A 20,561-nucleotide genomic window follows, 5' to 3' on the forward strand; every position below is an offset into this window, starting at 1 on the left:
CCCTCCCCCTCCCCCTCCATCGTCGTCCTCAGGCCCCCTCCCCCTCCCCCTCCATCGTCGTCCTCAGGCCCCCTCCCCCTCCCCCTCCATCGTCCTCCTCAGGCCCCCTCCCCCTCCCCCTCCATCGTCCTCCTCAGGCCCCCCTCCCCCTCCCCCTCCATCATCCTCCTCAGGCCCCCTCCCCCTCCCCCCATCGTCCTCAGGCCCCCTCCGCCCCTTCCCCTCCCGTTTCCCACCGTCGTCCTCAGGCCCCCTCCGCCCCTCCCCCTCCGCCCCTCCCCCGTCCTCCTCAGGCCCCCTCCGCCCCCGGCCCCGGCCCCGGCCCCTCGGCGGGATGGGGGACAACACCAGCCCCATCAGCGTGATTCTGGTGAGCTCCGGGAGCAGGGGCAATAAGCTGCTGTTCAGGTACCCCTTCCAGAGAAGCCAGGAGCACCCGGCGTCCCAGACAAGTAAGTGAGCGCTGGGCGGGGGCCGCCTCGCCGAGCTTCCGACGCCTGCTCCTGGTCGAGTGTTGGCAAAGTAGGGAAAGGCAAATAAAATAAAGTAAAGTAAAATACGAAACCAAACACCATGCGTTGTTCATCACACCACAGCAGCTGCTGCTGGCATTGCATCCGTCTCCAGCCTTTTTTACTTTTATTTTTGGTTTTATTTACGTTGCCCGTGCTGGCGTGCAGAGGCGCGATCCTTGGCAAGGATGACAAGTGAGAGCCACCGTGCCTGGCCCACCAGCCTTTTTTTTTTTCTTACATGGTTTTGGATGTATTCATCTTGGGAAAATAAAATTAGGTGAACAAGGTCGGGTGCAGTGGCTCCTGCCTGTAATCTCAGCACTTTGGTAGGTTGAGGCTGGTGGATCACCTGTGGGCTGGAGTTCAAGACCAGACTGGTCAACATGGTGAAACGCCCTCTCTACTACAAAAACAAAAACACCCCCCCCAAAAATTAGCCGGGAGTTGTGCCACGTGCCTGTAATCCCAGCTACTTGGGAGGCTGAGGCAGGAGAATCACTTGAATCACTTCACTTGGAGGTGAAGGTTGCATGGAGCCGAAATCGGGTCACTGCACTCTAGCCCAGGCGACAGAGCCCTGGGGGGTGCGGTGGGGGGAAAGGGGAATACTCCAACATCTGAAGTTGTCTTTGCCACCCCCAGTTACAGCCATCACATTGGTCAGGCTGCTTTTGAACTTTGACCTGGATCTGCCCGCCTCAGCCTCCCAAACTTCTGGGATTACAGGTGTGAGCCACTTGGCCTGGTCACGTAATTCTTGTAATATTAAATCCCAGAAGTAGCATGGTTGGGTCTAAGGGATAAGGAGCATATGTATTTTTAATAGGTTGGATTTTTCAATCTTTGTTAATCTGATAGGTGAAAAATTGTGTCTGGTAGTAATTTTAATGTTTTCTTGCCTTATAATTAAGATAGAAAGCATGTTTTCCTGTTTTGGAGCCATTTGGATTTCCTTTTCAGTGAATGACTTACTTATAACCTTGCCTAATGTTCTCTTGGGTTGTTTGATATTTTTCCTTATAGATTTGAAGGAGTTCTTTGTGTATTTAAGGTAAAAATAGGCCTTTGTAGCCAAAATAACTATGGCTAACAACAACAACAACAACAAAAAGGGGCCCTTGTGGTCGGGCATGGTGGCTCACTCCTGTAATCCCAGCACTTTGGGAGGCGGAGGTGGGTCCATCACCAGGTCAGTTCAAGACCAGCCTGGCCAACCTGGTGAAACCCTGTCTCTACTAAAAATAAAAAAAGTAGCTTTGTGATGGAGGGCGCCTGTAGTTCCAGCTACTCGGGAGGCTGAGGTAGGAGAATCGCTTGAACTCAGGAAGCAGAGCTTGCAGTGAGCTGAGATCATGCCGCTGGGTCACCGACCAAGGGAGACTCTGTCTTAAAAAGAAAAAATAGGCTTTTGTGAGAAAGCTATAGTTACCCTGTTTTCTTCTGTGTAGTTCTTGCCAGAGTTCTGATTTTTTTTTTTTTTTTTTTTTTTTTGAGACAGAGTTTCGCTTTTGTTACCCAGGCTGGAGTACAATGGCACGATCTCGGCTCACTGCAACCTCCGCCTCCTGGGTTCAGGCAATTCTCCTGCCTCAGCCTCCTGAGTAGCTTGGATTACAGGCACGTGCCACCATGCCCAGCTACTTTTTTGTATTTTTAGTAGAGATGGGGTTTCACCATGTTGACCAGGATGGTCTCGATCTCTTGACCTTGTGATCCACCCGCCTCGGCCTCCCAAAGTGCTGGGATTACAGGCTTGAGCCGCCACGCCCGGCCTAGAGAGATAGCTGTTTACTGACCTGCCAGTAGAAGTATTTTCTTTTCTTTTTTTTTTTTTTTTTTTGAGACGGAGTTTCGTCTTGTTACCCAGGCTGGAGTGCAATGGCGCGATCTCGGCTCACCGCAACCTCCGCCTCCTGGGTTCAGGCAATTCTCCTGCCTCAGCCTCCTGAGTAGCTGGGATTACAGGCACGCGCCAACATGCCCAGCTAGTTTTTTTGTATTTTTTTTTAGTAGAGACGGGGTTTCACCATGTTGACCAGGATGGTCTCGATCTCTTGACCTTGTGATCCACCTGCCTCGGCCTCCCAAAGTGCTGGGATTACAGGCTTGAGCCACCGCGCCCGGCCTACATCTTGTTTTTAAATGTGTTTGTCTTGGCTTAAAGTGAAGGCTCATCCTAAGAGCTGATGTTTTCTGGGCACTTGCTAAGAGTTGTGGATGAACTGCTTGGTTGCCTCTGGAGCCCTGTGGAACAGGAACTATAACAGGCCACAGCGTGGCCAAATAGTGATTGATTGGGCCAACGTAATTTTCTTTTCCATATGGCTAACTAGTCCCAACACAATTTTATTGAATAATTCACTTTTCTTCCACTGATTGATTCTGCTCTTTATCATGTGCTAAATTCTCATGTTTACTGGGATCTATTTTTTTGATCTTATCTCCTCCAATGATCTATGTGTAGGTTCCATACTAATTACTGTAACTTTATATTATGTCATACTATCAAGTAAGATTAGTCACTTATCATTACTTTTCTTTTTCAGCATTATCTTGGCTATGCTTTATTTTTTTTTTCCCTGTAAACTTTAGCATTAAGGTATTAGGTCTCACTCCCAAGCTCTTGGTGTTTTATTGAAGGTAACTCTGAATGTGTTGATTAACTGGGAAGAAAAAGCATCTTTGGGCCGGGCGCCGTGGCTCAAGCCTGTAATCCCAGCACTTTGGGAGGCCGAGGCGGGTGGATCACGAGGTCGAGAGATCGAGACCATCCTGGTCAACATGGTGAAACCCCGTCTCTACTAAAAATACAAAAAATTAGCTGGGCATGGTGGCACGTGCCTGTAGTCCCAGCTACTCAGGAGGCTGAGGCAGGAGAATTGCCTAAACCCAGGAGGCGGAGGTTGCCGTGAGCCGAGATCGCACCATTGCACTCCAGCCTGGGTAACAAGAGCGAAACTCTGTCTCGAAAAAAAAAAAAAAAAAAAAAAGAAAAAGCATCTTTGTGTTGAATCTTCCCATTGAAGAACATGGTATGTCTTCTATTCATTATTTTCTCCCTCGTTAGCTTTTCCATTGTTTTCATGGGCCTCTTGCACTCTTTTTAGGTTCATCACTAGGTTTTAAATTAATTGATTAATTTTTTTTGAGATAGTCTTGCTCTGTTGCCCAAGCTGGAGTGCAGTGGCGTGATCTTGGTTCATTGCAACCTCCACCTCCTGGATTCAAGTGATTCTCCTTCCTCAGCCTCCTGAGTAGCTGGGACTGCAGGTGCGTGCACCACCACATCTTCTTTGTATTTTTAGTAGAGATGGGGTTTCACATTGTTGGCCAGGCTGGTGACCGGCCAGTTTTTAGTTTTTTTTTTTTACTCTGGAAAGGTATTATTGTTTGTGTATATAAAGGCTTTTGGTGTATGTACATTTAATTTTTTAAAAACTTTGCCTATGCTTTTTCCAACCTAATTGTCATCCCACACTGAGGGTGTGTGTGTGTATGTGTGTGTGTGTGTGTGTGTACATGTGCATAGGGGCCTATCTTGTTTCTCTGCACTTAACTTTATGGGTTTCTGTGGTGGTGGTGGGTGTGGGGGTGATTTTTTTTTTTTTTTAACAAGTTAAAGGTTTATGAGCTGGTGCAGTGGCTCATGTCTGTAATCCCAGCACTTTGGGAGGCCAAGGTGGTTGGATCACGAGTCAGGAGCTCAAGACCAGCCTGGTCAACATGGTAAAACCCCGTTTGTACTAAAATACAAAAAATTAGCTGGGTGTGGTAGCAGGTGCCTATAGTCCCAGCTACTTGGGAGGCTGAGGCAGGGGAATCACTTGAACTCAGGTAGCAGAGGTTGCAGTGAGGTGAGATGGCGCTGTTGCACTCCAGCTTGGCAACAGAGCAAGACTGCTTCTAAAAAATAAAAATTAAGTAAATAAATAAATAAAGGTTTATGGCAACCCTGTGTGCAGGAAGTCCATCAGCACCATTTTTCTAACAGCATATATTCACTTTGTTTGTCTTTGTTACATTTTGGTAATTCTTGCAGTCTTTCAAACTTTTTTTTTTTTTTTTTTGAGACGGAATTTCGCTCTTGTTACCCGGGCTGGAGTGCAATGGCCCGATCTTGGCTCACCGCAACCTCCGCCTCCTGGGTTCAGGCAATTCTCTTGCCTCAGCATCCTGAATAGCTGGGATTACAGGCACGCCCCACCATGCGCAGATAATTTTTTTTATTTTTAGTAGAGATGGGGTTTCACCATGTTGACCAGAATGGTCTCGATCTCTTGACCTTGTGATCCGCCCGCCTCGGCCTCCCAAAGTGCTGGGATTACAGGCTGGAGCCACCGCGCTTGGCCAAACTTTATTATTATTATTTTATGTGTTACATAAAATGGTGAAACCCCGTCTCTACTAAAAATACAAAAAATTAGCTGGGCATGGTGGTGCATGCCTGTAATCCCAGCTACTCAGGAGGCTGAGGCAGGAGAATTGCCTGAACCCAGGAGGCGGAGGTTGCGGTGAGCCGAGATCGCGCCCTTGCACTCCAGCCCGGGTAACAAAAGTGAAACTCCGTCTCAAAAAAAAAAAAAAAAAAAAAAAGAAAACCTTCTGGAAAGCATGTGTCATAGATGCCATGAAGAACATTGGCGACACAACACATGAGAGAAGGTAAAAATACCAACAGTAACAGGAGTTTGGAAGAAGTTGATTCCAGCCTTCATGGATGACGTTGTAGGAGTCAAGACTTTAGTGGAGGAAGTAACTGTAGATGTGGTGGAAATAGCAAGAGAACTAGAATTTAAAAAGTGGGGTCTAGGGCCGGGCGCGGTGGCTCACGCCTGTAATCCCAGCACTTTGGGAGGCCGAGACAGGTGGATCACGAGGTCAAGAGATGGAGACCATCCTGGTCAACATGGTGAAACCCCGTCTCTATTAAAAATACAAAAAAAAGATTAGCTGGGCATGGTGGCGCATGCATGTAATCCCAGCTACTCAGGAGGCTGAGGCAGGAGAATTGCCTGAACTCAGGAGGCGGAGGTTGTGGTGAGCCGAGATCGCGCTATTGCACTCCAGCCTGTGTAACAAGAGCGAAACTCCGTCTCAAAAAAAAAAAAAAAAAAAAAAGTGGGGTCTAAAGATGTGACTGAATTGCTGCAATTTCACGATAAAACGTGAATGGATGATGACTTGCTTGTTGTGGATGAGCAAAGAATGTAGTTTCTGGGCTGGGTGTGGTGACTCATGTCTGTAATCCCAACACTTGGGAGCCAGAGGCAGGTGTATCACTTGAGCCCAGGAGTTCAAGACCAGCCTGAGCAACATGACAAAAACTCATCTCTACTAAAAATACAAAAATGACCTGGGCATGGGTGGCATATGCCTGTAGTCCCAGCTATTCAGGGGACTGAGGCAGGAGGATCACCTGAGTTTTGGGATGTCAAGACTGTAGTAAGCCATGATCACACCACTGCACTCCAGCCTGGTGACAGAGTGATACCCTGTCTGGAAAAAAAAAAAAAGAAAACAGCTTCTGGAGATGGAATGTATTCCTGGTAAAGATGTTGTAAACATTGTTGAAATAACAACAGAGATTTTGAATATTACATGAACTTAGTTGATATAGTAGTGGTATGGTTTAAGAGGATTGCTTCCAATTCTGGATGAAGTTCTATGGTGAGCAAAGTGCTGTCAACTCCTGTACTACAGAGAAATCTTTCAAGAAAGGAAGAGTCAACTGATGGAGGTAGCAAACTTCATTGTTGTCTTATTTTACAAAATTGCTAGAAGCACCTCAGCCTTCAGCAACCACCACTCTAATCAGTCAACAGCCATCAACACTGAGACAAGACCTTTCACGAGCAAAACACTTGTTTTGTGAGGGGCAGCTTTTGAGATGGAGTCTTGTTCTGTTGCTTAGGCTCAAGTGCGGTAGTGCGATCTCGGCTCACTGCAACTTTTGCTTCCTGGGTTCAAGCAATCCTCCTGCCTCAGCCTCCCAATTAGCTGGGACTACAGGTGCATGCCACCACACCTGATCAATTTTTTTTCTTTTTTTCTTTTTTTAGACAAGAGTTTCGCTCTTGTTACCCAGGCTGGAGTGCAATGGCGCGATCTCGGCTCACCGCAACCTCCGCCCCCTGGGTTCAGGCAATTCTCCTGCCTCAGCCTCCTGAGTAGCTGGGATTACAGGCACATGCCACCATGCCCAGCTAATTTTTTTGTATTTTTAGTAGAGACGGGGTTTCACCATGTTGACCAGGATGGTCTCTATCTCTTGACCTCATGATCCACCCGCCTGGGCCTCCCAAAGTGCTGGGATTACAGGCTTGAGCCACCGCGCCCAGCCACGCCTGGCCAATTTTTATGTTTTTATTAGAGATGGGGTTTCTCCATGTTGGCCATGCTGGTCTCCCAACTCCTGACCTCAGTTGATTACCCGCCTCAGCCTCCCAAAGTGCTGGGATTATAGGCAGGAGCCACTGTGCATGGCTGATTGTTAGCATTTTTTTAAGCAATGAAGTTTTTATTTTTTTATTTTTTATTTTTTCAAAGCCACTTTCCCTGCCCAAGGCAATAAAGTTTTAAACTTAAGGTATATACATTGTTTTTTACACCTAATACTATTACACACTTAATAGACCATAGTATACTCTAAACATGACTTTTTTTTGTTTTTGAGCTGGTGTCTCTCTCTTCTTGCCCAGGTTGGAGTGCAGTGGCATGATTTCAGCTCACTGCAGCCTCCGCCTCAGGTTCAAGTGATTCTCCTACCTCCTCAGCCTTCCAAGTAGCTGGGACTACAGGTGCTTGCCCCCACACTGCCTAATTATTTGTATTTTTAGTAGAGACAGGGTTTCACTGTGTTAGCCAGGGTGGTCTCGATCTCCTGACCTTGTGATCCACCCGCCTCAGCCTCCCAAAGTGCTGGGAGTACAGGCATGAGCCACTGTGCCCAGCCTTTTTTTGTTTTTGTTTTTTTCGTTTTGAGATGGAGTCTTGCTCTGTCATCCAGGCTGTAGTGCAGTGGCTTGATCTCGGCTCACTGCAACCTTCGTCTCCCAGGCTCAAGCAATTCTCATGCCTCAACCTCATGAGTAGCTGGTTTACAGGCGCACACCACCATGCCCAGCTAATTTTTGTATTTTTAGTAGAGACGTGGTTTCATCATGTAGGCCAGGCTGGTCTCGAACTTTTGGCCTCCCAAAGTGCTGGGATTACAGACTTGAGCCACTGCACCCAGCCCAAACATAACTTGTATGCACAGGGAAACCAAAAAAATTTGTGTGATTTGCTTTATTGCTACATTCATTTTGTTTCCCTTTAGAAATAGGACTTGTAGTAACTCTTGAGGTATGTCTATAAGTCTTTTTTTTAAAAACTTAACATAGTAGCAAAAGCATTTCTGTACATTGTCATAACTTCTTGGAAACTCACTGGTTTTGTTTCCTTTTTTTTTTTTTTTTTGAGACAGAGTCTCACTCTGTTGCCCAGACTGGAGTGCAGTGGCACGATTTCGGCTCATTGCAACCTCTGCCTCCCAGATTCAAGTGATTCTCCTGCCTCAGCCCCCTGAGTAGCAGAGATTACAGGTGCCAACCACCATTCCTTGCTAATTTTTGTATTTTTAGTAGAGATGGGGTTTCACCATGTTGACCAGGCTGGTCTTGAACTCCTGACCTCAGGTGATCTGCCTGCCTTAGCCTCCCAAAGTGCTGGGATTACAGGCATAAGCCACCATGCTTGGCCTGTCTCTGTTTTTGAAGATAACATAAGATTTGTCATCTTAATGATTTTTACATGTATAGTTAAGTGGCATTAATTACTTTCATTATATTGTGCAACCGTTACTGCTGTCTATTTCTAAAACTTTTTCATCGCCCAAACTGAAACTCTGTAACCACTGACCAATAACTCATTTCCCCTACTCCCAGCCCCTGCTAACCTCTAAATTACCTTCTGTCTTGATGAATTTGCCTGTTGTAGACATTTCATATACTGTAAGTGCACTATTTGTCCTTTTGTCTCTGGCTTGTTCAGCATAATGTTGTCAGGGTTCATCCATGTTCATTCCTTTTTATGTCTGAGTAATAGTCCATATGGATAGACCATGTTTTGGAAAACATGGCTTTATTTATTTTTATTTATTTATTTATTTATTTATTTTGATTTCTTTCACACAGCTGCTTAAGGCAGGAAAACATGGCGTTTAATGGTTCCACAACCCTCCTGTATGTGGAAGGATCCTGTTTTCTCAGCTCTTCTCCCCTTTTTGCTCTCACTCAGATAAACCACGTAGCCGATACGCTGTTAACAACACTGGCGACCATGCTGATGACCAGGATGGCGATTCCAGGTAAGGGCTTCGTGGTCATTTCAGGATGGGGCTTGTCCTGGTCCTAGGCCTGGGCAAAGCCCCACCCTCCTATTGACCTAGATAGATATAGATATTTCCTCCCTGAGAAATCTGGTGGGTTTTTTTTTTTTCATTTAGTGGTTGCTTTCAGGTAGTGTAGAATGGAGGATTGCGTAGACAGTCTTGGACTTGCTGAATACTCTGGGTACCTGTTCCAGCTTCAGCCTTGTCTGGTGGGTAAAGCAGGTCTTCAGAGAACAGATGAGGCCATGTCCATGTGAGATGTTTATCTCCTGTGAAAGAAACATAGAGGAAAGCAGACCCCTATGTTGTCTTTGGATCTGATTGCTTGAGCATGTACCCAGAGGTCATATGCAGGTGCGTGGGTGTAGCACAGTTTGGTCAGGTCCCTTCCTGGTGACCAGGCTCAGGTGGTGAATGGTCAGTGGGGCTTAGAGCTGGGATGGTGTGAACCTCGATGTTCTCTTAGGCACAGATGAAAGGTGGATCCCATTCCTTCCTGTGTTTCCCCTTGCTCTCTCTGGGAGGCACTACCAGGGGAGAAACTTTAGAAATGACCACTTCTGCCTTCTGTTCATTTTGAAGCTTAGTACATGGTAGTATAGGCCCATGTGAAGGAGGGAAGATCATGAGTTGCCTTCCCTGGGTTCCCTTAAACACAGACAAGGCCTGTGTGGAGTAAAGGACTTGGCCTCCACAGTCCCAGGAAAAAAACAGCCAAGATCCCTATGCTGGGCCTTTGCTGTGCATTGAGTTAGTGCTGTTTCTCTGCAGTTTCTGACAAGGCAGCACCACACCCACCATGACAATTTGCAGTTCTTTTTTTAAAAAAAAATTATTGATTGTATAGATGGGGTCATGCTTTGTTGCACAGGCTGGTCTTGAGCTCCTGGCCTCAAATGATCTTCCTTCACTGGCCTCCCAAATTACTGGGATTACGTACATAAGCCACCATACCTGACAACAATTTTTGGTTCTAAGAATGTGATTTTTTTTTTTTTCTGACATGGAATCTTGCTCTTTCGCCAGGCTGGAGTGCAGTGGCACAGTCTCAGCTCACTGTAACATCCGTCTCCAGGATTTAAGTGGTTCCCATGCCTTAGCTTCTTGAGTAGCTGGGACTACAGGCGTGAGCCACCATGCCTGGCTAATTTTTTGTATTTTAGTAGAGACAGGGATTCACCATGGCCAGCATGGTCTTGATCTCCTGACCTCATGTGATCCACCTGCCTTGGCCTCTCAAAGTGCTGGGATTACAGGCATGAGCCACCAAGCCTGGACAAGAGTGTGATTTTTGTCCTCTTCTGGGAAGATCTTGGGGCCTCTGGCATGTCTCTGAGGGGAGTGGGCTTTGGAAGAGGGACAGGGCTTGTTTGACACCCCAGTGGACCGTCATTTTGATGTAGAGGCCTGTGGTTTTCTTGTCCTTTAAATGTGATGGTGGAACAAACTCTGCCTAGAAGAAAGGCTGGCAGTACCTAATTCCTGCAGTTAGTTTTCAGAGACTTATAATAACAGGACCATGAGGATATTTTCTAGGGAATTAATTTAATATTTAGCGTAATGAAGAGGTAAAACTCTGGGAGGGGTGTGCTTCTCTCTAGAATCTTTTATTGAAGAAGTGCTTCATTCAGTAAGTTTAGCACATCGTATATCTGTAAATCCCACTGCTTGCCACCCATGTTTTCCGGATACAGGGTCACTACTCTTAGGAGCTCAGTTTCCCCCATTTTATTTTGTCGTGTAAGCCCGCAGGCCCCCTGCTCTGCCTTGTCGTAGCTCAGAGCATGTTCCTGGAGCAAGGCGGTGAAAGTGCATCAAATCCATTCTGTGCGTCTTTGATTGTTGTTCTTAAAAGTGCTTTTCTTTCTGAAACCAGAGTTTCAGTTTGCCACACTGAAACAGTATTAACAGGCTACGCCATAACTTGTGAGTTGTAGTAGTCTGCCTTAGAGAAGTCAGGGCACAGCTGCACTGCTCAGTATTACAGATACTGGCCAGTGTGGCCCTTTAAATTAAAATAACTGAAATAGGCCAGACTGGGTAGCTCACACCTGTAATCCAAGCACTTTGGGAGGCCAAGGCAGGTGGATCACCAGAGGTCAGGAGTCCAGCGTGGCCAACATGGCGAATCTCTACTAAAAATATAAAAATGAGGTGTGGTGGCACGTGCCTGTAATCCCAGCTACTCGGGAGGCTGAGGCAGGGAATCACTTGAACCTGGGAGGCGGAGGTTGCAGTGAGCTGAGATTATGCCACTGCACTCCAGTCTAGATTCTGTCTGAAAAAAAAAAAAAAAAAAAAGGAATTAAATAAAAAAATCACTTGCTCAGTTTTACTAGTCACATTACGGGTGCTCGGTGTCTACGTGGAAACAATGTCTATCATATTAAATGGTCCAGATTTGAACCCATCACAATAGAAAGTTCTGTTGGGGTGGGAAGTGGTGGTTTACACCTGTAATCCCACGATTTAAGAGAGTCCAAGGCAGCCGGGCACGGTGGCTCAAGCCTGTAATCCCAGCACTTTGGGAGGCCGAGGCGGGTGGATCACGAGGTCGAGAGATCGAGACCATCCTGGTCAACATGGTGAAACCCCGTCTCTACTAAAAATACAAAAAATTAGCTGGGCATGGTGGCGTGTGCCTATAATCCCAGCTACTCAGGAGGCTGAGGCAGGAGAATTGCTTGAACCCAGGAGGCGGAGGTTGCGGTGAGCCGAGATCGCGCCATTGCACTCCAGCCTGGGTAACAAGAGCGAAACTCCGTCTCAAAAAAAAAAAAAAAAGAGAGTCCAAGGCAGGGGATCACTTGAGGCCAGAAGTTTGAGAACAATCTGGGCAACATGGCAAAACTCCATCTCTACAAAAAAAAAAAAAACAAAAAAATCGACCAGGCTGGTGACCTGCACCTATAGTCCCAGGCACTGGAGAGGCTGAGGTAGAGAGTTTATTGAGCCCAGGTGGTGGAGGTTGTGGTGAGCTGAGATCACATCACTGTACTCCAACCTAAGCCTTGAGTGACAGAGTCAGACCCTGTTGTTTTTGTTTTTTTTTTTAAAAAAGAGCTGTTGGACTTAGAGTCAGGGCTTTTTCAGTGGATTGTCACAATATGGTTTAGGTCCAGGCACAGTTGCTTATGTCCATAATCCCAGCACTTTGGAAGGCTGAGGTGGGCGGATGACTTGAGCTCAGCAGTTTGAGACCAGCACGGGTAACATGACAAAGCCCTGTCTCTACCAAAAATACAAAAAATTAGCCTGGCATAGTGGCACATGCCTGTGGTCGCAGCTACTCAGGAGGCTGAGGTGGGAGGATTGTTTGAGCCTGGGTGACAGAGTGAGACCCCCCCAAAAAATAATTTAAGATATGATTCAGGGTATAGAGATTAACTGTTACTAATTTTTTTTTGAAACAGAGTCTCACTCTGTTGCCCAGGCTGGAGTGTAGTGATACAATATCGGCTCACTGCAACCTCTGCCTCCCACGTTCAAACAATTCTCCTGCCTTAGCCTCCTGAGTAGCTGGGATTACAGGTGTGCGCTATCACACCCAGCTAATTTTTTGTATTTTTAGTACAGGCAGGGTTTCACCCTGTTGGTCAGGCTGGTCTCGAACCCCTGACCTCGTGATCTGTTTGCCTTGGATTCCCAAAGTGCTGGGATTACAGGTGTAAGCCACTGTGCCCTGCCAACTGTTATTTTTTGTAACCCTGTTCTATAATTCAATAAGGAGAAAAGAAAATGGATATTGTCCAGTGTCTCTAAGACTTGAAACCAAGGTTAGAAAAGATACAGTATTCCCTGGGTGTTAGGGGAGATGGTGCTTATACTTAAATGTACCATATGTCTCCACTACTGGTAGGGGCAGAAGCCATCAAGCCAGGTTTGAGAGATAGCCCGGTGTGCATCAGAAAGCCTGGCGTGGGCATGTCCTTCTCTGTGTGGACACCATCTTCCTGCTCCCTTCTTTGAAACTGTGAGCAGTACTTAGGCCATTACCTCGGAGAATGGGGAGCTACAGGTTTAGAGAAGAATTGATTTCTTTCATTTTCAAAATGTTCTGAAATCATTTTATAATTTTTTTTTTTTTAAGAGACAGGGTTTCTCCATGTTGGCCAGGCTGGTCTTGAACTCAGCCAACGTGGAGAACTGTGACGTCAGGTGATCGAACTCCTGAGCTTAAGTGATCCTTCCACCTTGGCCTCCCAATGTGCTGGGAGCCACCGTACCCAGCTTCCATCTCTACCCTTTAACTCTCAGGTGACATCTTGGGGATATTGGATCAGGTGGCACTGCTACAATCAAGCTTGGCCACTTCCGTAGCAGTGGACCCAACTTGTGGGTGCAGTTGGGCGTAAGCCAGATGGGGTCCTCAGCCAGGCAGGTACTCTCCAGCTCACAACATTCAGGGCCTCCCACCAGGCACATATGAGGCTCTACCAGGGCCTCTCTTGATAGCTTTGCCTCTTATTAGCTTGTGTGTTTAGAGCTCTACACTGATGTGTTAGAAAGATGCACTCTCCTTTCTGTAGCTGAGGTTGACACACAAGAAAGATGGTAGGCATATTTGTCTGCAGGCTTTGGCATCTCCCCCTGCCCAGCCATTGCATCCATGCTGTAGGGCAGTGTACAGGGGTGAGTGCAAGTTCAGGGTCATGTTCAGGTTCTGTCATGGCAGAGCTCCCAACTGTTTCCCCTTCTGGATTCAGGTCTCCTTTCTCTTTCCATGATACATGGAAAACAGTATGTCCCAGAACACAAATCTCTGCAGAAGAAATTAAGTTTTTTGTTGTTGTTGAGATGGAGTTTCACTCTGTTGCCCAAGGCTTGCATGCAGTGGCGCCATCTCGGCTCACTGCAACCTCCACCTCCTGGGTTCAAGCTTATCTCCTGCCTCAGCCTCCTGAGTAGCTGGGATTACAGGCACACACCACCATGGCCAGCAATTTTTTTTTTTTTTTTTAGTAGAGACAGGATTTTACCACGACGTCAGGCTGCTCTCGAACTCCTGGCCTCAAGCAATCCACCCACCTTGGCCTCCCAAAGTGCTGGGACTACAGTACAGGCATGAGCCACCACATGTGGCCAGAAAATAAACTCTTAAACTCTTTATAAAAATCTTGGCTGGGTGCGGTGGCTCACACCTGTAATCGCAGCACTTTGGGAGGCTAAGGTGGGGGGATCACGAGGTCAGGAGTTTGAGACCAGCCAGGCCAACATGGTGAAACTCCGTCTCTACTAAAAATACAAAAATTAGCTGGGTATGGTGGCGCGTGCCTATAGTCCCAGCTACCCTGGAGGCGGAGGCAGGAGAATCACTTGAACTCAGGAGGCGGAGGTTGCAGGGAGCCAAGATCGTGCCACTGCACTCCAGCCTGGGGACAGAGCTGTCTCAAAAAAAACAAAACAAAACAAAACAAAACAAAAAACTCAACTGAGATAGTGCAGAAGCTTGGATTTTTTTTGACTTATATATGGATCTACCATGACCACCTAATTGCTCCAGGCTTAGAGAAGTCAGCTGTGCTGGCACTCGCAGTATCTCCAGAACTGGAGCTGATGGAATTCATATGACACACTACAGTTTTCAGAAAGCTTTTGCTTCTGGGGTCTTATCTGATCCTGTGTAGCCGACTTCTCATCATGCATCATCAAACTATTAATGAAAGGATTAGTTTTAGGCTGTGCGTGGTGGCTCAGTCCTGTAATCCCAGCCCTTTGGGAGGCGGAGATGGGAGGATTGCTTGAGCCCTGGAGTATGAGACCAGCCTGGGTAACATTGCGAGACCCCATCTCTTTTGAAGAAAATAAAAGATTAGGTACTTGTGCACAGGGATCCAGCTAATACGTATAGCGCTGAGGTCTGGCCCAGCTCTTCCAGCCTTGTGCTTACTTCTGAAAAACGACTTTCATTCCTGCCCAGCCTGTACTTCTGTGTGAGAATCAGACCTTTAGTGAGAAAACCCCATGGTAAGTGTTCAGCATGGGGAGTGTGTGATCCTGTTTCTTGTCTGGTAAGTTGCTCAGTCTTGATACTCAAAAGTTAATGCTTAATGGTGGCACTTCTGCTTAGACTTTAATACAGTTTTTATAAAACAGCCTTGTACCTTTTCATGGTTTTAAAAAAAGCGATATGTTTTTGTTTGGTCTTGATGGTCCTGTTCCCATTTCAGCGAGCCATGTCCTCCAACCGATGAGCAATTGGTTGCAGGGTAAGACCAAGACCTCTCCACCATCTTTCTGTCTTGATTCCGGCTGCCTTCTCTTCTTGTAATTGTGCTTAATTCCTGGTTTCCCTCAATGTTGAAGAGTGACTGATGAGGCGCACAGGCGTGGACTTCACTGCACCAATTCCCCAGCCAATGCCCAGACTTCCCTACAACCCCTGCTTTTTCTCCACCCAGTCATTTAGCTATTTCACATTACCTGAGAGGCCAAGGCATGGGTTGACTGGCATCAGGGAGACTTTTGGGACCAGGCATGTCACACAAGCCTTCTCTTCCTCCAGGTAGGCACAAGTAGTCCTGTGAGGGTGGTGGGCAAGCAGGAATGGAGTCTGTCATCTCCCTAGTCCACTGCTACCTTAGAGAGACCTGTGACTGTTGCTCCTTGTTTTTGTTTTTCTGAGGGGTTTTGTGGGGGCCTCTCCCAAGGGTTGAGGATTAAGTGTGATGCTCAGGCCTAGATGCTATTGAGTGTGCTTAGCAGAGGCAGAAATGTTCTCCTAGAATTGATAAGGTGTTTGTCCAAGAGGGCGTGGATCAGGCGAGACTCTTCCATTCCCCTGGACAGGGCATCTCATCTGGGCCTTGGAGGCACACACAGCGTATGTGAACTTCCAGCAGGGAGCTTGGTTGGGTGAGCAGAGTTGAGCTCCCTTCCAGGATGTCTTCTCATCCTTTTTTTGCCCAAGCTAGAGAGCACGCCCTGCTCCACAAGGGCTTGGCAGTTACAGAAAGTCCTGGCCTGTTTTCTGGCTGGGCTCGTTCATATTCCTAAATGAGTTTTCTTTTTTTTTTTTTTGAGACGGAGTTTCACTCTTGTTACCCAGGCTGGAGTGCAATGGCGTGATCTCGGCCCACCGCAACCTCCGCCTCCTGGGTTCAGGCAATTCTCCTGCCTCAGCCTCCTGAGTAGCTGGGATTACAGGCACGCACCACCATGCCCAGCTAATTTTTTGTATTTTTAGTAGAGATGGGGTTTCACCATGTTGACCAGGATGGTCTCGATCTCTCGACCTCGTGATCCACCCGCCTCGGCCTCCCAGAGTGCTGGGATTACAGGCTTGAGCCACTGCACCCGGCCTAAATGTGTTTTCTTTAATTTCCAGGTTATTCTAGGAATCTTCAGTTTTTGTAAGAGATGTTTTATTGTGTTGCAGTACATTTATTAGGTCTTTTACCATCAAAATGAAGGAAAAGGATTTTTGTAAATACTGGAAGCCAAAAAACAAATATTGCCACTTGTTTGTGGTTCAGTTTGCTGTTTATAAGTTATGCCCCACTGTCAATCTCATGAATATAACTGTGTCTCTATGCATATTACATTAATAGACACATTGAAGTATAAAGTCATTCAAGTGTTTTGTCATCATATGTGTGTAATGTTAATGTGTGGGGAGTGGATTTCTCTCTGGGCAAGATTTGCTCAGATAAACAGAGTGGCTATCTGTCACCCTGCTGGCTGCCTCAGAGGGCTCCATGAACAGCCACTAAGTCAATGTGACCTTTTTTTTTTCTTTTGAGACAGACTCTTGCTCTGTCACCAAAGCTGGAGTGCAATGGCGCAATCTTGGCTCACTGCATCCTCTGCCTCCCGGGTTCAAGCGATTCTCATGCCTCAGCCTCCCAAATAGCTGGGACTACAGGTGCTTACCAGCACGCTCAGCTAATTTTTGTATTTTTAAATAGAGCTGGGGTTTCGCCATGTTGACCAGGCTGGTCTTGAACTCCTGATGTCAGGTGATTGCCTGCCTCGGCCTTCCAAAGTGCTGGGATTACAGGCGTGAGCCACCGTGCCCACCCAATGTGACTTTTAACTTAAGCTCACATATTTCCAGTTGGCTCTCTCTGCTGACCCTGGCCTCTAACAGGGAAAGAGCCTTTTATTTGGCTGTCTCAAGGGTGCCTTGAAGTTTGTGTGTTTATAGATGTGAACTGGGCTACCACTGTTTGCCTCTGAAAGTCCCAGGACCCATCTTACAGCCAAACTAAATTTGGTCCCGGGACTGGTACCCGAGGGCTGAGGCTGAGACATGGCTGTGACTCTTTATGACAGAGCAGCAGTTTTTAGTGGAGATTTTGGGGTGTCACAGCAAGGGGCCTTTCCGGAGTGGTGGTGGTGATTTTTCTGTTGTCTCTGTGTCTCCTGAGTCACTGGGTGGCAGAGTGGAGGGGCACTGTTTAGCGCGGATGTGAAGTGCTGGCACTGGGCCAGTTGCTAGAGCAGAAGTGTTTGGTGGTGTTTTAATACCTCAAACCTTCCTTCAACATTACCATGTCCCACAGATGGGAGTTATAGGACAGAGTGAGCCATTTAGGATTTTTGAAGAAAGTATAGTATGCCTGTGGTGTAAGATGCTGGAATCCACCATCTCTGCAGGGTAGACCTGCAGTGGGTTGCTGAGGACTTGGTTGTGGGTCCTGCATTTCCCAGGATATCTCTGATAAGATTGACTTCAGAAGGTCCAACTATACCCTGACTGGGTGAGAGGCTGTTTCCATATGGCACAAATAGGTTTGACTAAACTCTCGTATGTGGTTGGTTTGTGGGCCTAGGGCGACTTTGTATGGTTAGAGGGTTGTGCCAGTTCCAGAGGAAGGCTGGAAAACAGCATGAGCCCCACAACCCATGACAGACTTGGAAAGAATCCTGTAGCTACTTGCCATTTGCTATTAGAGCTGAGGTTAGTCTCCCCAAACCCTTCACCAAGAGGGCCTCCAGGAAAGAAGCATGAGCAGGGATGCATACTAGAATGTTTGTCCTTGGCCAGGTGCGGTGACTCAGGCTTGTAATCCTGGCACTTTGGGTGGCTGAGGCGGGCAGATCGTGAGATCAGGAGTTCGAGACCAGCCTGGCCAGCATGGTGAAACCCCTTCTCTACTAAAAAAAACACACAAAAAATCAGTCAGCCATGGTGGTGCGCACCTGTAATCCCAGCTACTCAGGAGGCTGAGGCAGGAGAATCACTTGAGCCCAGGAGGCGGAGGTTGCAGCGAGCCGAGATCATACCACTGCACTCCAGCTTAGGCGATGGAGTGAGACTGTGTCTCAGAAAAAGAAAAGTCTGTCCTCAGTGGTCTCTTCCAGGACCTTAGGGGTCTCCCTACCCAGGGGCAGAATATGGCCCTGGGGAGGCTACAGCTGCCTTCCCCAAGACAGTGTACCCTCCTGAACTAGATACTAGAAATATTTTTCCTGGGTGGAGAGATACGTGTGGGACTTCTCTCCTTCTAGGTCCAGATCAGAGGTAGTACATTTGTGTCTCTAGAGTGGAGACCCTCAGAGCCCTGGGCTCTAAGATAAGAGTCGGCACCACCCACAGCACCCCTGCAGGTGATGATCCCTTATCTGGATCCCCCCAGGCAGGAGGCATCAGCATTGAATCCAGTAAGGAGACATAGGGCACAGATGACCTTGAAAAGGGATGCCCTCTCACCCACACCACAGCTCTTCCCACTTCTCCATGGCACCCAGTCCTGTGCAACCCTGTATTTGTGCCATTTGGAAATAGCTGTGATCACCGTGGACCTGCACATCTTGCACAAAGTTTCCTCCCTGATCAAAACTGGAAAGTTTAAGTGTTCGGGATAAGGAAAGGGCTGGGCAGCCATGCCATGAGGAAGGAAGTCAGTGCTCTGTGCGTGTCACTGTGCACTGTCCCCTTACCCTCCACGAGGCTCTGGGTGAAGGGCTGGGGTGCTGGGAGTTGAAAGTACAGCCCAGCAACCTGAGGGTAATTGGGAGAGGCCCCCTCCGCCTCTGAGCCTTAAAGAGCAGCTCCTCAGGGCAGTGCTGGCTCCAGCTGATGCTCCCTTTAAAAGCAACCTGCAACTGTTTCTCTCCTGAATTTCATAGAGCATGCCAACAAATGACAGCATGTGCCTTCAGTCTGTGCTTCTCATGCCTTTTACCTTGTAATTCTGGTGATCTTACATCCCTAACCTCTGGGATTGCTACAGAAGGGCAACTGTTAGTAGCTTACATCAGCAGTCCGGGCAGAGCAACTCCATGAAGGTGCAGTTTACTGAGATCCTTCTGCTCTGGGGCCAGCAGGGCATGGTGCTGTGATACTTTGTTAATGTATTTTTATTCTACCTCTTTTAAAATTTAAGGTTTTCAGATGTTATTCTGGCAACAATTTTGGCAACCAAGTCTGAAATGTGTGGCCAAAAATTTGAACTGAAGATTGATAATGTGCGGTTTGTTGGGCACCCAACACTGCTACAGCATGCTCTGGGGCAGGTATGGCCCTCCTTGGGCAGATGGGGCTCTCCCTGGGCAGATGGGACTCTCCTTGGGCAGATGTGGTTCTCACTAGTCATGCACAGACCCTCTGGGCAGCTGCGGCTCTCCCTGACCTGGCAGGCCTGGCCCATTCTGGCTCTGGGGGCTCAGGACTGAGGCTTGATAACCAGCTCTGGTGAAGGTAACTATTGGGCAAGAGACACGATTAGACGCCTGCTATGAACTGTGCGTCTTTATAAACCCTGAGAGTCCAGTGGAAAAAGAAGATGGGTGTTCTTGCCCATGAAGACAGGTGCTTCAGTCCCTGCCCCTAGTTTTTACAGTCTACATTCTCGGTCTCTACTGACTGTGGCCCTCCCCTTTATACATAGGATGTTTCCAGGGGAGGCCAAGATAATGAGTTAACTAGCATCTGTCAAACCTTTGAATTTTCTACAGTGTGGTACAAGCATTTCTTCTTATTAAAAGATACTCTAGTAGCTAATATTAGTAGTATTTTGCACTTACTATTGTGCTAAACCCTCTATATGTGTTCTCTGATGAATGGGTGTCGCAGCACTGAGAACTTTATCTTGATAGCAAGATGAAGGGAACTTGTACACCAGAGCCTGCCAGTCACCTCTCTGCATCTAGGCAGAATCAGTGACATTACTCAGATTCTGAAGGATTCAATATAACACAGTAACACATAGGATGTAGCTACATTTATATAGATCCAGCAATTGTGTGAGGTTCTGTGATGTTATTTGTGAACCTCCATGGAAGGAGTTTCTTTCTTTCTTTCTTTCTTTGTTTTAAAGACAGGGTATCACCGTGTTGGTCAGGCTGGTCTTGAACTACCGACCTCAGGTGATCCGCCCGCCTTGGCTTGGATTACAGGCATGAGCCACTACGCCTGGCCTGGAAGGAGTTTCTGAGGTAGTCCTGTGCCTTGCCCCATGGAACACGCCCTCGATGGAGGGGAGAGTTGGCAGCCTGCCTGATCACACCCTGTAGACAGGAAGGGCACGCAGGGTTAAGGGATTAAGGGATGGGTGCTGAGCTGCCTGGGGCTCTGACTCCCCCTGGTGGCAAAACTTGGAGCTGGCTCTGAAGAGTTCCTTCCTGCCCCTTGGAATGCTTCCCTTGACTGCCCTGGTCCTTGTGAAGCTGGCTGCATGCCAGAACTGGGAGCACAGAGATAAAGACTTGGTTCTGGAGTGAGGCTGGCT

The 20,561-nt window shown here is 47.4% G+C and overlaps 1 protein-coding gene across 7 annotated transcripts in view; it reads left to right on the forward strand.

Moving 5' to 3' along the window:
* The first annotated feature begins 260 nt into the window (after positions 1 to 260).
* The window catches only part of NPRL3 (NPR3 like, GATOR1 complex subunit), a 62,573-nt gene continuing 42,272 nt past the window's right edge, over positions 261 to 20,561 (forward strand). Inside the window, exons 1-4 of one of the 7 annotated variants that reach the window (XM_074381845.1) lie at positions 261 to 452; positions 8,793 to 8,862; positions 15,057 to 15,095; positions 19,218 to 19,347. In XM_074381845.1, coding sequence (XP_074237946.1) covers positions 335 to 452; positions 8,793 to 8,862; positions 15,057 to 15,095; positions 19,218 to 19,347 — 357 coding nt within the window. In that variant the 5' untranslated portion in view covers positions 261 to 334. The other 6 variants (XM_003928339.4, XM_074381846.1, XM_003928338.4 and 3 more) reach the window with 6 other exon arrangements.

The sequence above is a fragment of the Saimiri boliviensis genome, chromosome 12 (genome assembly GCF_048565385.1).
Source record: "Saimiri boliviensis isolate mSaiBol1 chromosome 12, mSaiBol1.pri, whole genome shotgun sequence".
In the NCBI taxonomy this organism is placed as follows: domain Eukaryota; kingdom Metazoa; phylum Chordata; class Mammalia; order Primates; family Cebidae; genus Saimiri; species Saimiri boliviensis.